Here is a 16,425-nt window from a genome sequence, read left to right on the forward strand (position 1 = left end):
TGGCAGTTCTGTCAACTCCCAAGTATGTTCAGTCTGATTATTTATTCTGAAAATAAGGAGATGACAGGGAGTTTAAGTAGGGGGATGATCATTCATTCTGAAAGTAGTCAACAGGGGGTCTACCACTGGGTAGAGCTGTGAAGTCAATGGACCTAGTAATTAAGTAATACCTGGAAAAGAACTCCATTTATTATCTGAAACCCATATACCCGCTCACTCCTAAAGGTAGACTCTAGTGACACTCTGGTCCTGAGGTATCAACGTCAGCTTGGACCTTGTGTCTCAGCGTCCTGAGTATTCAGGTACTCTCCTTCCCCAGTGGACGTTATCCAAGTAAATAAGCATAGAGACATCACTGCCATACATAATTGCTGTGATTTTACAAAGACCTTCTTGGAGATCAAGACTTTCCTTCAGTCAGTAGTTTCTGCATTTGGAAAATAAAAAAGGTCTGAAAATTTGGTAAAAGATTATAACCTTTTATTAAGGTGGCTGTGCCCTATCACCTGATCACCCATCCTTGAGGTCTTTTGATGGAATCGTTTGAGCAATACTCATTTTTACCTATTTTGCTCCTAAAGATGCTGCATTCCATTAACTGTCTCCAAATCTCTCTGCAGGAATCCTTCAGACCTGGCCACTCATTGTGATAATTGCATCCACCTGGCTTCTGATAGTAACTCTGCCACAGGGCCTCCGTTCTTCCACGCCCATTGCTGTCAGTGAGCTCACTTCCGTAACAGCATCTGACCTACAGAACTAGCACTGAGCTTCTCAGAGATCCTAGTGCCCTCTCACCAATGCATTCCTTATCCTTTTAGTGTATGTGTCTTCTGTGCCTTCCTATATATTAATATATATTAATATTCTGTGCAATACATCCATGAACTGTAAATCCAGGTGTTTGATTTACTAGTTACAGGGTTTCTCCTCTGGTGCATATTAAAATAAATATTAATTATAAACACTTCCTTCCATCTACCACCCAAAATCAACCTGCATACACAGATGAGCCTTTAAGAAGTGCTAAAGTAATAAAATAAAATAATAAAAGGCCAGGTGTGGTGACTCATGCCTGTAAATCCCAACACTTTGGGAGGCTGAGGCGGACGGATCATGAGGTCAGGAGTTTGAGACCAGCCTGTCCAATACGGTGAAACCCCCTCTCTACTAAAATTAAAAATTACCTGGGTGTGGTGGCAGGCTTCTGTAGTCCCAGCTACTCGGGAGGCTGAGGCAGGAGAATCATGTGAACCCACGAGGCGGAGGTTGCAGTGAGCCAAGATTGCGACACTGCACTCCAGCCTGGCAACAGAGCGAGACTCTGTCTCAAAATAAGTAAATAAATAAGAAGTATTAAAGTAGTCAACAAGGAGACAAAAAGTGAGAAACTCTGGCCTCCCACACATCTGTGGCTCCTGGTCCCTCCAAGCACACTGTGACATCTTGCAGGGGCCATCTGAGGCACCCTTGTGCCTCTCTCAAGCATTGCCACACCCACTGGCCTTTAGCACACATCTAATCTTTGACTGGCTTTAGGATGCTGGGAGGTCCTTAAACTCATGAGTGTTTCCACATCTCTGCCCTTTAATTTAAAGGGATTATGGAAAGAATATTTACCCCTTCTTATGTCAGAAATATAACACACATCCAGCTGAAAAGTAAATACAGGAGTCTTTTAATTCCTTGTAAGGAATATTTCCTGGATAATTCCATGTATTTTAATAATCACTGAGATAGTCTTATCCTTACTCATTCATTACCAAAAATACTGTGGTAACAGTTTATACTCCATTGATGCAAATAATCTCATCATTTTGACATGAAAAAGGCAGAAAGACAAAACACAAATTCTGAGACAGAGATTAAAACAATACAACATCCTTAGATCTTTTCGTTTTTTTTATTGTTTGTTTCACTGTTTGAATGTTTATCTTGCAAGAGCCTACAGAAGTGAGGGGAAATATCTGCAGGCTAATTTTAAATAACATGAGACAAAGATTAAGCACTAAATATAAAAAATAAAACTTTTAGCTTACTTATTAAACTAGGAAGAATTTTCCTGAAACACAGAAGTTAAATTGGTCTGAAATGCATTCATAAATGGAGAGCACGGGTCTCATCTATGAAATACTTTAAACATTGTGGATGCTACCAAAAAGCTCATCGGAATATAAAAATTTTCAAGTCACAATCCTCTAAGCAGACTAGATACAAGTTAGTTTTTAACCTGAATTCAGAAGTGCAAAATCTGTAAAAATAGAAATATTGTCATTGTTCTCAGCAATCTATGGATTAATCCTACAAATCCTTAAAGTCTTTTCAGTAAAATGAACTGTGATCTCTTCATAAGTTCCTTGCTTAAGTGGCAAGTAACTTTTGAAGCTGGCCTTCTCAATCCGTAGAAAGAAGCAAGCTGCATTCGCAGCATTGCTCCCTTTTGAAAATTATCTTCTGAACAGAAGAACGTCCAGCAAAGATCTTCAATGCAACACTCCCTGCATATGTGCAAGTCTGCATGAGGGGTCCCCCACAGGTGCAACTCCCAGCCAATGAACCAGAAACAGATAAAAGACAAGAGAAGAAAGCAGAGGTCAAACGTTTCCCTTTACAGATGCTATCCCAGATAAAATGCCAAGGGCTTGGCCGGGCCTGGTGGCTCATGCCTGTAACCCCAGCACTCTGGGAGGTCGAGGCAGGTAGATCACGAGGTCAGGAGATCAAGACCAACCTGGCTAACCCAGTGAAACCTTGTCTCTACTAAAAATACAAAAAATTAGCCAGGCATGGTGGCATGCACCCATAGTCCCAGCTACTCGGGAGGCTGAGGCAAGGGAATTGCTTGAACCCGGGATGCGGAGGTTGTAGTGAGCTGAGATCACACCACTGCACTCCAGCCTGGCAACAGAGGAAGACCCCATCTCAGAAAAAAAAGAGGAGAGGAGGGGAGGGGAGGGGAGGGGAGGGGAGGGGAGGGGAGGGGAGGGGAGGGGATGGGAGGGAGAAGAGAGAAAAGAAATCCCAAGGGCTTTGGGAATAGAAATGGACAATATGCAAAGATGAGAGAACCAGATATAAATCATGTTGGGAATTTAAAATGCATGTACCACATATGAACACAGAACTCTTTAAATGTAGCTGTTGGAACTTCCATTTGGGGGTCATCCTCTTTGAAACTCCCTTCTGAGCAACACTCCTTATCATTTCTTTTCTTTGCTTTTCTTTTTTTCAAGACAGTCTAACACTGTTGCCCAGCCTGGAATGCAATGGTGCAATCTTGGCTCACTGCAACCTCCACTTCCCAGGCTCAAGCAATTCTCCTGCCTCAGCCTCCTGAGTAGCTGGGATTACAGGTGCATGCCACCACGCCTGGCAAATTTTTATATTTTTAGTAGAGTCGGGGTTTCACCATGTCAGTCAGGCTGGTCTCAAACTCCTGACCTCATGATCTGTCCACCTTGGCCTCCCAAAGTGCTGGGATTACAAACATGAGCCACTGAGCCCGGCCACTCCTTGTCATTTCTATCATCTTATACATCTGTACTTCTGAATAATCATAACTGGTACTCAAAGCAACACCCTGACACCCTCCAAGGTTCTACAAGGTGACCAAACCAGAGAGGTTACATCATGCCTAGCATTATTTTTGAGTTAGCATACATTTTATAATAATTACTTAAAATTGGTAATCCATTTTTGGGCTCAATGATAGCTCTCTCTATTAATCACACTGTTTCACTAACTGAAAGAGTCCACTCTGTCAGTAGAATTAATGATCTGAGATTATGGCACAACCAAAACTGAAGCTGGGGCAATGGGCTCGTGGAATGGAACCACCCACTGTGAACGATTCATCTGACCAAGTCTTGAAGTTTCTTCCTAAATGTGAGATCACCAGGGTATTTCAGTGTCGCCTGCACATTTCACAGAGTAGGGTTCTCAGATTAAAGACCTTACATCTTTGTAGAATTCAGAACCATTTTTCACTCAGCAGACTCTATTTGCTCAATCTCTTCTACGTGTAATTGTCCAACTTTGGTTGACCATTGAGTCCTCTCATGGAAGAATTGCCATTCTGCCCCCGAACCTCTCCTTTAGGGACTTGGAAATGGAAGGTAGTGCAGTTCTTTCCGGGCATCTGCCATGCATGGAACCCCGGGCTTCCTGGGGTAAGTTCGACGAGCAAGTTTAAAGAATTCTTCTGCAGCATCAAGTGCAATGAGACGGTCCTGCAAAAACAAACAACCAACAAAGAAACTGCTGGTGAGACAGGAAACAAGACACGTTAATGGGAAAAATCAATCTAACTACAACAGAACCCACCCTGGAAATGATCATGAGCAACTAAGACATCTATTAATTATTCCTAACAAATGTAGAGACATACCTTAACCCTTTACTTACATTATCCAAGAAACACTTCCCCACTCCTTAGAGTCTTTCCAGATTATTTGTTAGTCTTATAGGTTATATAAACAATACTTCTCACGTCTCTTTGACCTACAAATGGTTCAGAAAATAGACTACACAGCAGAATTTGCTGAAAAATACAAACTCTTGAGCTGGAACCCAAGCCTCAGCAGGTCTAGCTGTGATACAGAAATCTGAACTTTTAAAGCTCTTCAGGGGAATCTGATGCCACAGGCCACTGGGAACCAGTGTATATAATGCCAGCATCTTCCACCTCATATGCGATAGGGATGGTGGTGTTGGAATAAGGAGGATAGTGAATAATTTTTAAAAAGGCAAACATTTAAAGCAAAATTAGGGCAGATGAAAAAAAAAAGAGCATCCACTTACCACAACAAAGAGATATCTCTCTGAGAGCTCCCAACTTGTTGGGAAAATAGTGGTTTCCTCAGCCAGTTTCAACAACATCTCTCGAGCTTTCCTTGTGTTTTTGGAATCACTGATGGTGCTGAGTTTAGTCACTGACAACAGAGAATCAGCTTCCCTTTGAAAACCTAAGGTAGGAAAAGTTACCTCTCATATAAAGTGGTCCAAAGTTAACAAGTGTCCTGCAATACGGTCCCTGCAGGAGATTGTGATCAGACCCACATGGATTCTGGGCAAGCGTCAAGCATTAGAAAACTGAAGCCAAAGGCTCTACGCCACATGCTGCCTCCCAGATCCCTGTGACTGACAGGATCTTTAATTAAAATTCTTTTGGCATTTTTTTTCTCTTTGCAAACTTTTCCCTCAGAGCCTCAGATACTCATCCTCTGGCCACCTTGTTTCTGGTTTGAAGTCCTCTTTCCTATCCTCCTTACTGTATACCTTCTCCCCTGTCCCCAGAATTTCTACCTGCCTCCAAGTCTGCAAAGTGGTTCCCTCCAGACACTCCTTCTCCAAACCTAGATTTCTTTCCTCAGGGTAATATGATCAGCTGGTAAAAATCACACTTACCCAAAAGTATAAAGGACTCAAAGACTTAAACCTACTTGGAGTAACTTACATTGTTTAAAAAAAAAAAAAAAAGGCTATTAGCTCACAAAAATACTGGATATGCAAAGAGGGCAGAGGTCCCATCCCACTGCATGCCAACCAAAGCAACAGAGACCAGTTACATGGCACCCCAGACTTGAAAAGTTATGATGCCAAGAGGTCACGTTCTCTTTCAAAGCAAAAGGATCAAGACTTCATAACTGATAAATTCACTTTTTAAACACTGAAGCCACATTTATTGTATCACAATTCCTGGGAGAACTGAGAAAAATCGTTATCATTAACCATTAGTGATTAGGGCAGGCATCTACCCTAATGCCACAAGTATGTTTCCCAACCTCGAAGCTTTTCTTCCCGTATTTCTTCTGAAATGCTACCCTGGGTTTTGCTGTCTGTTTTGGAAACAATATTTCTCCCAACCTGCATCATCTTACAAAGCTATCACTAATTGGCCAACATCCCCATCTAATTAAATTAATGTACAATGCCAAAAAAGTAAATGGTAGTGCTCACATGACTGCACTGGACTGTGTACCCTATACTGGGGACAGATGGAGTAACACATGGCAGAGTGTGTCCTGAAGACACGGACTGGTGACAATAGAAACCTCAGGCATTTATGCATGAGGATGTAAGAGCAAAATTGGGAAAAATTAGTACACATAGCCTTAATTAGTCAATTATCAACATTCCATTTATAAAAATTAAGGTGGAGAAATTGAAGAATAATGATAACAACTAGTTATTTTTACCATTTCACAATCTCTTTCAGACTTACCTAAATCTTCTAAGATGCGCTTCCATCTGTTTCTTACTTCCCTTCGAATCTGCCGCAGGGTATAGATATCATAGTTGAGTTTCTGCCACTCCTGTAAGAAAATGAAAGTTTAGTTTTAATTACACCAACAGGACTTGCCTTAAACCTCTATCTCCTTCCTAAACTTTGTGTGACTTAAACATGTGGTTCTTCTCTTTTACTCATCTTCAAAGCATGCCTAAAAGAAAAGAAGAAGATGGATGCGATAGTTGATAGGAATACTATCAGCTACCACTGCTGGAGATCTGATGTGCACCAGGTGATACGGTCCCTTGAATAAATTATCTCACTTAAACACTTCACATTACATATTCTCTCAACTTAGTGATCTCACTTGTAAAGTGGAGTTAACAATGATAAATATTCCATTTAAGAGTGTTATAAAGATTGATGAATAAAAATAATAAAATGAAAATAATAAAATCTATATGGTATTAAAGCCATTTTATAGATACAGTAACTAAGGCCCAAAGAGCTTCATTGACTAATCCAATGTCATCAGCTAATAGGCATCAGAATACGTATTTGAACCCAAGTCTGGCTTCAAAGTTCATAAGAAACTGACACACACACAAATCTAGGTCTCCCTTTGTTATCAGAATAAAGTAGACCTGAAAATCTCAAGTTTCTTGATTCCTGGGCAATGTTTTCTTCACCATATCTCGGCAACATTCTTTTTTATTTATATTCCCTGGAAAAGATGAATCGGTCACAAATTCAACTTTATCAACTGACTAAAGTTTTTTATCAGTCCTATGTATAGCAGGCCATTATGTCCCAATACAGAACTTGAATCTTTTAGGAGCATTATAATCCTTATTGGGTTAAGTGTGCCTTTAAAATGTCATAGAAATTTGTTTTTAAGGAGCCTTGTCACTATGAAGCAGTCATTTTATGGAATATACCTTTTACTGTTTCTTAGCAAAGACATTAACCACACAACTATCCTAACACACAGCTCAAAAGAACAGCATTTTAAATGCTCAATTTAGGACTCAAGTTATATGATATTTAGACTCCTCTAACTGAAAATGTTTCAATGATGCCATTATGCTTCCGTTCAAGGCTTGCCTTGGTTATTGCTAATCAACTCGTGACTGGTTAAGAAAAAACAATTTAGCTGCCATTCACAAATGTTTATAGCTACCACTTTGAAAAAGAAAAGCTAGCAAAACAAATTGTGTTTTGTTATGACTGTGTTTTAGATCTTGAATCTAAGGATATGCCCTTAGCAGGACATGGGCATTCAGCTATTTTCTAGAAGTCAGGAAGTGGCAAGTTTGAACACTCTTTCCTGGTTTTCTTCTTTTTGACCAAAGGCATGTTGAACGCGCATGTGCACAAGTGCATGGTGATTGGGGTCAGGGACAACATCTGTGAACTTGGAAGAGGGTGAAGTTAACTAAATCATCTAAGAAATATACAACCCTGGCCTTATCTTTAGCATGATGTTAAAGCATACCTATCTAATCCCCCACAGAGTACATAACTTGTAGGGGAAAAAACTCAAGTACTGCTGTCTTCATCGGATGGACCTTATTATACTTATTCGGCCACTCAGTATAGCATATTGGAAAATACCATGGGTGCTGACCCTGAGTGTCTGGATTTGAATCCCAGCTATCTGCTGACAGCCTGACTTCAGAGAAGTTCTTAACCTCACTGTGCCTCATCTGCGATATGGGGATGATAAAACTACCTACCTCATTGGCTTATTATGAGGATCAAATGAGTTAATACAAGCCCTTTAAGTGGAGGTTGGTCTACATGCTCCTCCAAATCAGTGTAGCACAATTAAGAAACAATCCTAGGTCAGAAGCACGGACTCACACCTATAATCCCAGCACTTTGGGACACAGAGGTGAGCAGATCACTTGAAGTCAGAAGTTCAAGACCAGCCTGGCCAATATGGCAAAAGCCTATCTTTACTAAACAATAATAATAACACAAAAATTAACTGGGGGTGGTGGCGCATGCCTGTAATCCCAGTTACTCAGGAGGCCAAGGCAGGAGAATCGCTTGAACCCAGGAGGCAGAGGTTGCAATGAGTTGAGATCATACCACTGCACTCCAGCCTGGGCAAGAGTGAGACTCTGTCAAAAAAAAAAGAGCCGGGCATGGTGGATCACACCTATAAGCCCAGCACTTTGGGAGTCCAAGGTGTGGATCATGGGGACAGTAGATCAAGACCATCCTGGCCAACATGGTAAACCCTATCTCTACTAAAATACAAAAAATTAGCTGGGCGTGGTGGTGCATGCCTGTAGTCCCAGCTACTTGGGAGGTTGAGGGAGGGGAATCACTTGAACCCAGGAGGCAGAGGTTGCAGTGAGCCGATATCGTGCCACTGCACTCCAGTCTAGCAATAGAGTGAGATTCCATCTCAAAAAAAGAAAAAGAAAAGAAACAATCCTTCAGGACTCAGAATTATTTCTACTATGAGCATGTAGGACATGATACATTACATTATTCAGTATCCAATTTGTGAGGACCTCCAGAAGAAAAATTTATCTGCTCTAAGTATCAAATGGTTTTATCTTTCCTAAAAATTATTCATCTTTCTGGACATTGTAAATTTTATAACTGATCCGATTCCACTTATGCCTGAAAATGTCAAGTCCTTTCATGAAAAAAAATATACAGGATTTCACAAGCATTTTTTAATTACTTCCATTTCTGGATTCTTTTTACATCTTTATTCACATTTTCCTCTTTCTTTCCTGTCTTATTCTAGTTAATCTTATCTCACTGTACTTTCATGTAAGTTGCCTTAACTCCTTTTAGATAAAGAGATGGCAGCAAAATAAACTAAATATTAGGCAGAGCCACACTGTGCTTATTCTCAATGAAAATAACCTCGCTTTTTGGACTTCATGAAAAGTGACCAGATTCTTAGTCACACCTGATTACAGACCCACTCAATCCATGGATGAGTTCTCTTAGGTTCACACAACTTTCACTTACAAAACAAACCACTAGGTGGCTTCGCCAACTTGCAGTTAAAGGTCTCCACCAATTTTTCTTTTAGTTCCTTAGGCTGATGTCTTGTTCTAAGTGCAGCCAAATCTCCATTTTTCAGAGACTCATACATCATTGGATCATCCAGGCTTTGGACTTTTCAACATCCTTCCCTTCCTGCTGTCCATCTATTAGTCATTTTGCTATTCCTAAATACCAATGAATGTTATATGAATTCATTCAGTTTCAGTGTCTGTTACTCTGATAAAACATTTTTGGGGGAAGCAACACATAACTCATAATCAATAGGAGATTAAAGATCTGCTAAGGACTGATCCACAGTTGATGTGTCTTTGCATCCCACCTTCCCCTACCATGGTTTGGGGACAACTTGAGCATGACGGGTGCTTGTTAAAATTAGTAGTATGAAATTACGGATGTCATACTTCCAAATTGTTAGTCTTCTTTTGAGAGAATAATCATGAATAATCATATATGAAAGTATCTGGAAATTTTAGGCAAAATTTAAAGCTCTAAAGCCAGTAGAAGCATTGGTAGAATTTTAACTAAGAATAGGCACTTGATTAAATAATTGGTAAGAGGAGAATCTGAATTCCTCTTAAACATATGACTCCAAAGAATAGGATCTTGAGATGGTTTGGCTCTGTGTCCCCACGCAAATCTCATGTCGAATTGTGATCCCCACGTGCTGAAGGAGGGCCTGTGGGAGGTGACTGAATCATGGGGGTGGTTTCTAATGGTTTAGCACCATCCCCATGGTGCTATCTCGTGATAGAGTTTTCGCCAGATCTGGTTGTTTGAAAGCATGTAGCGCTTCCCCTCCCATCTCTCTCTGCCCCCCTGCTGCCATGTGAAGAAAATGCTTGCTTCCTCTTCATCCTTCTGCCATGAGTGTAAGTTTCCTGAGGCCTCCTAGCCATGATTCCTGTACAGCCTGTGGAACTGTGAGTCAATTAAACTTCTTTTATTCATAAATCACTCAGTCTCGTGTAGTTCTTTATAGCACTGTGAGAACAAGCTAATACAGATCGAAATGCACCAAACGAAAATCAGTGATGTAAAAAATCTTATCCAATTACCAATTATGTCTCTCCACAACTAAAGAAACTAACTCCTGGATGGGTGGTGGCTCATGCCTGCAATCCCAGTACTTTGGGAGGCTGAGGCAGACAGATCACCTAAGGTCAGTTCGAGATTAGCCTAGCCAACATGGTGAAACACTGTCTCTACTGAAAATACAAAAATTAGCTGGATGCGGTGACACATGACTGTAATCCCAGCTACTTGGGAGGCTGAGGCAGGAGAATCACTTGAACCCAGGAGGCAGAGGCTGCAGTGAGCCAAGATCACACCACTGCACTCCAGCCTGGGTGACAGAGCGAGACTGTCTCAAAAAAAAAAGAAAAGAAAGAAAGAAAGGAAAAAAAGAAACTAACTCCCCTACCTACTCCCTGGCATTAGAGCAAGTCTTCCGATGTCCCTCTCCAATTTTTAAATTGTAATGATTTATTTTTTAAGCTTGAAACAAATAATTTGAAAACAACAATTAAAGGTCGATTACATATTCTTCCCAAGTGACTTCAATGCAATGCTACAAGACATCAAAAGTTAAAGTCTTTTTTTCTAAAATAATATTTTATTTGTTTCTCCTTAATTTCTGAAATAATATATTGTGGTCAGTGTGATGCTGTAGCCCTGAACTTTAACAATGGGTAAATTAGCAAAGGTGTAGCAAAAGAAAACATACCAAGCTAATTTCATAAGACACCTGAGGACAAGTCAAACTGAAAATGAATAACTGAAGATGTTTACAAATGAATTCTTGGGGTTTTTTTCCTCATCAATTGTTGGCCAAATCAGATTAGGGCTGCTAGATAAGAAGGCTGAGGCAACAACATGAACGGCAGAAAGAACTCAATGTCCTGCCACTATCAGTGGCTAATTCTCCTCCAGCTTTTGATGCCCAGGAGCTGACCTTGACCGTGAGTCCTGATTTAAGCTCCTCAGATCACAATCTCACACACAAAACTGAAACAACATCTGATCCTTTGATCAGCAGCTCCCCATTTCCCCCACCCTCTATTCCCCCCACAATGACTGCTCTACTCTGCCCCTATGGGTTTGACTTTGTTTAGACTCCACATATAAGAGAGATCCTGCAGTAATTGTCTTTCTGTGCTTGTGTTATTTACTTAGCACAACAACTTCTAGGTTCATCCATGTTGTCACAGTGGCAGGATTTCCTTCTTTGGGAAGGCTGAATAGTATTCCATTATGATCTATTTACCAACTTATCTTTCTCCATTCATTCACCCATAGACATTTAAGTTGTTTCCATATCTTGGCTACTGTGAATCATGCTGCAGTGAACATGCGGCACAGATATACATCCCCATGGCGTATATATGATGACTATAGTTAGTAATACTGTATTGTTTACTTGGAATTTCATATGATATTAAGTGTCCTTACTCTACACACGCACGCACACACACACACACACACACACACACATACACACAGATATAAACACACAAATGGTACTTATGAGGGGTAACAGATGTGTTAATTAATTTGACTGTGGCAATCACCATACAATGTAGGTGTATATCAAATCATCATGCTGAATATGTTGAATATGTATAATTTTTACCAATTACATATTTTAAAATTAAAACACAACATTTGATTCTCATCTATATAATTAAGGTTGTAGATAAATGGGATAGTTTAAAAGTACCTTTTATTTCTTATTTAAAAAGTGATTTATATGATTAAAGAAATATACTCTAATAATAACTTATTTTTTTTATTTTTATTTTTTTGTTAATCAATGAGAGCTTGTAACATTGCTCAGGCTGGCCTTGAACTCATGGCCTCGCCTCCTCAAGCACCAGGACATCTGGCCGGAGCCACTGCGGACCCTGAACAATAACTTATATATATTTTAAATCATCTTAAACTCTTAGGAACAACTTCAAGAGATCAATTTATTTTTAATTATAAAAATAATATAATCATATAGAAATAAAATATCAAAGATAATAGAAAGACACAAAATGAAAACTAAAGGTTTCCTCTTCTTCCAGTCTAATTCCTCAGAAGTAGCTACTGCTGAACATGTCTTCTTCCTTTTCTGATAGCTACTTCCATGACTCCAAGAATAGGCTGATACTTCCAATTTCTCATGTGCTAACTTTAATCTTAAACTTCCTTATACTCCCTCTATGAACAAAGAGTAATTTAGCTTTTCCTCTGTGCTCGCTCTCTCTCTCTCTCTCTCTCTCTCTCTCTCTCTCTCTCTCTCTCTCTCTCTCTCTCTCTCCTATCTCATTGCAAGGGAGGCTGGAAACATTGGGAAGCAGATTATCAATAGCACTTTGGACCAACCACGATTCATCCACTAAGGCTGGCACCTTGCTGCCCCAGACAAAAGCTGGGTTCTGATGGCAAGGAAGAAAGAAAGGGCATGAACACTGGGGCAGCTAATACGTTTGCCACAAGTCATATGATGCTTGCTTTGCTAACATCTGTTATCCCTCTCCACACCCATCAATCTATTAAGTACACCCAGACTTTCCTTTGCATAACAGTTATTGTCTTAGCTCTCAGAGTGGACACTGATTGGCTTATGCTAAGAAACTCATTTTGGGCTGTATATTAGAATCATCCAGGGAGTGTTTTAAAATAGCCATACATGGGATTCACCTCCCAGACCAATGAAATCAGAATCCCTTGAAGGGGTTCCAGGTTTGCGATCCAGTGACCCAAGCCAACTGGCATAAGCTGTTGGTTCAGGGATGGGCATGTAACCCAATTCAAGCCAAAGAGAGGCAGTGAAATCCATGAAGCTTCTGGAGCAATCAGGAATGGTGTTTTCTCTTCTCCTGCACAATGTGATATGAAGGTACAAAATCTGGAAATGCTCTCATCACTTTGACTAGCTTGAGATGAGCCAGATTAAACAAAAAGGCAACACTCAGAGAATAAAGTTGAAAGAATCACAGAGATATAGAGCCTAAAGATATCCTGAGCCTCTGGGTCAATTCTCATCTGCAGTCAGACCTACTTCAGGAACTCTCTGTTATCTGAGCCAATTCAATTTGGGTTTAGACAACTGGAGTTCTTTTTCTGGCCCTTGCATTGGAAAGATTCATGTTGCAAAGCCCACTCATTGAGTATATAAAGGACAATATAGATACCACACAAAATGTTAGTCTCATATTTTCCCACCCTCGCCCCCAGTGAAAATTTTCAGTACATAGATTTATCTAGCTGGGAATAGAGAGGGCTTACAGAGGATGCAGTGTTAATGGCTCTGCCTAGATCCCAATCTTTCTGTCCCAAGAGTGTCTTAGGCAATTACATAAATATATCAGCAGCCCTTATCTGTAGCCAGGACTTACTTTATGGCGCCTCCCCTGAATTCTGTCCAGCACAGCAGAGCTCTGACTCTCATGAGATGTTGCTATAACAAAGGAAAGAGGTGGCTTACATCTAATTAGCTAATTTCTTCCAAAGATCCAAGCGAGAAGGGTCTAACAATGACTGGCTAAACCATTCAACTCTCTTATGAAGACAGGCTCCTCAGAGGTAGCTCCTGTTCTTCTGGATCTAATGACCACTGCAAAGTTCACTTTTGATTAAAAAATCTGAGCTAAAATCTATTCACCATCTGAAGACCAACCATTAAGATGACTTTGTCTTTTGTCTTTCTTGGATGGTGAAAAGCCATCTTCAGAGGAAGATATTCATACTCAGGCCAAAATGTTCCTTATTGTAGTTGATCTTTATGTGTTTGTGCGCACGCACGCGCGCGCACACACACACACACACACACACAACAACCAGAAGAGTATTGCTCAAATGTTATAGATGACACCCTGCTGAAGTTATGTAACTTATCCCATGCACAACTGCAAACAGCAGCTAAGCCAGAACTCAAATCTAAGTGCATCAAATTCCAAAGCCCACAGACTCTATAAAAAAGAAGAAACAGAAAAGAATGACTAGTTATTGTTGTTTTCTCAAATTCTGCTTCTTTTTTTCTTATGTATTCATTATTTTATTTTATTTTATTTTTTTTAGAGGTGGACCTTCTCTCTTATTGCCCAGGCTGGAGTACAATGAGGCAATCTCAGCTCACCACAACCTCAGCCTCTCGGGTTCAAGTGATTCTCAGCCTCCCCAGTAGCTGGGATTACAGGTATGGGCCACCACACCCGGCTAATTTTGTATTTTTAGTAGAGATGAGGTTTCATCATGTTAGTCAGTGGGCGGATCACTTGGTCACTCCTGACCTCAGGTGATCCGCCCACCTTGGCCTCCCAAAGTACTAGGACTACACATGTGAGCCACTGCTCCTGGCTGTACTCATTATTTTTTAAGGTAATACATTTACATGATTCACAATTCAAAAAGTACTAAAGGCTCTGCCCCCCCAGCCACCAGTGTTCTCTCTACAGGTAATTAATGTTAACAATTTTACCAGTATTTTCCCCATAAATAGCATCATATTATATCTTGCACTTTTCACTTAATAATATGTTTTAGCAATCAGTCTGCATCAAAATGTAAGATTTGGGCTCTTTTTTTTTTACTTTTTTACCATTTGGTATAGACAAAAATGGAATAAACACATTTGTTTTGTAGAAAATGCCCACACCCCATATTACAATATTTTCCAACATGTGCCATAAAACCTGAACATTCCTTAAGATTTTTTGCTTCCTAGTCATTCTTTCCAACATCACCATTGAAAAGTATTAGGCCGGGTGTGATGGTTCACATCAGTAATCCCAGCACTTCGGGAGGCCAAGGTGGGTTGATCACGAGGTCAGGAGTTCAAAATCAGCCTGTCCAAGATGGTGACACTCCAACTCTACTAAAAATGCAAAAAAATTAGCCAGGTGTGGTGGCACACGCCTATAATCCCAGCTACTCAAGAGGCTGAGACAGAGAGTTGCTTAAACCCAGGAGGCAGAAGTTACAGTGAGCCGAGATCACACCACTGCACTCCAGCCTGGGCGACAGAGCCCAGACTCCGTCTCAAAAAAAAAAGAAGAAAGAAAAGTATTGAGCTCCCATGTGTGTCCATGCACTATATACAATCCTTTGGGAATTTTCATTTCAACTCAAACAACACACTAAAAGAAGATGCCATATAGCTGGGATGACGATGACATTGCATCACAAAAATTAAATACATCTAAATCTCAGACTAAAAACTATAGTAAATACTTTCACTTGAAAGTAGCAGCTTCTTGGTAAACTGAATTCTTTGAATATGATGACTGCTGTCTCTTTCCTCCCAGTTTTCACCAACTGACATCATCTTATGCTGCTTCTACTTAAAATGAAGAGGGATTATCTAAAAGATAGAAAAATTATCTTGACTGCTTCTCCAGTTTAGTTTTCTTTCATTTTGTAGGTGGTGGGAAAATATCAGATAAGGTGGGGAAACAATATAATACATGGTGGGAATCTGGATTTTCACCAGCCTCTAAGAAATCCTCTCATGTTTGCCTTTCACAGAGAAATGTGAAATGGATAATGCAGATTAGGGTAGTTCTGCCACTACTGAAGAGTACACAAAACTGTTGATGTCAATCTGGAGAAAAGTCCCCAGTAATGCACCGTGAGGCTCAGTTTTGAAGCTGATTTTTATTAGTGACTCGATGAAGTCAAAAATCACAAAAGTTGAAAGGATTACTAGTACACGGAATCGTAATTTCAAACATGTAACAAATAAAGCCTGCGAAGTAAAATCTAAAGGCCAGAATTTATTTGGAATAAATAAAAATACACCCTACTCTTAGGTTGAAAAAAATCAACACAGCCAAGGAAAGATCCAAGATGGCCGATCACTAACATCTCAGGACTGCAGCTCTCATAAGGGCACAGAGAACTAGAGGATGCCACACTTTCAGACAAATTCTGGTAGCTCACGAAGCAGAAGATCCCCAGTGGAGGAGTCACACGGTTTGCCAGCACGACTCCTGAGGCCGGCGCAGCGGCTGTGATGGCACCTCGGCCCGGCAGCTCTCGGCTCAGAGTAAACGAGACTGGTTCCCCTTCTGATCGAGGTTTGGAGCCCCGGGAAGGCAGACACCTATTACGGACACAAGAAGGAAGCCAGACAGGAGAATCCTGGGCAGAAAAGCACCATCAGTCTTAACGCCGCT

General features: G+C 40.5%; 1 protein-coding gene across 2 annotated transcripts in view; it reads right to left on the reverse strand.

Moving 5' to 3' along the window:
* Positions 1-3,377: 3,377 nt before the first annotated feature.
* The window catches only part of MREG (melanoregulin), a 74,371-nt gene continuing 61,323 nt past the window's right edge, over positions 3,378-16,425 (reverse strand). For both annotated transcript variants that reach the window (XM_035305628.3, XM_002749760.6), the window contains exons 3-5: positions 6,224-6,314; positions 4,801-4,964; positions 3,378-4,229 (exon numbers count right to left, since the gene is read on the reverse strand). In XM_035305628.3, the coding sequence (XP_035161519.3) occupies positions 4,095-4,229; positions 4,801-4,964; positions 6,224-6,314 (390 nt within the window). In that variant the 3' untranslated portion in view covers positions 3,378-4,094. The remainder of the gene's footprint in view (positions 4,230-4,800; positions 4,965-6,223; positions 6,315-16,425) is intronic.

This window comes from Callithrix jacchus, chromosome 6, assembly GCF_049354715.1.
Source record: "Callithrix jacchus isolate 240 chromosome 6, calJac240_pri, whole genome shotgun sequence".
Classification (NCBI taxonomy): domain Eukaryota; kingdom Metazoa; phylum Chordata; class Mammalia; order Primates; family Cebidae; genus Callithrix; species Callithrix jacchus.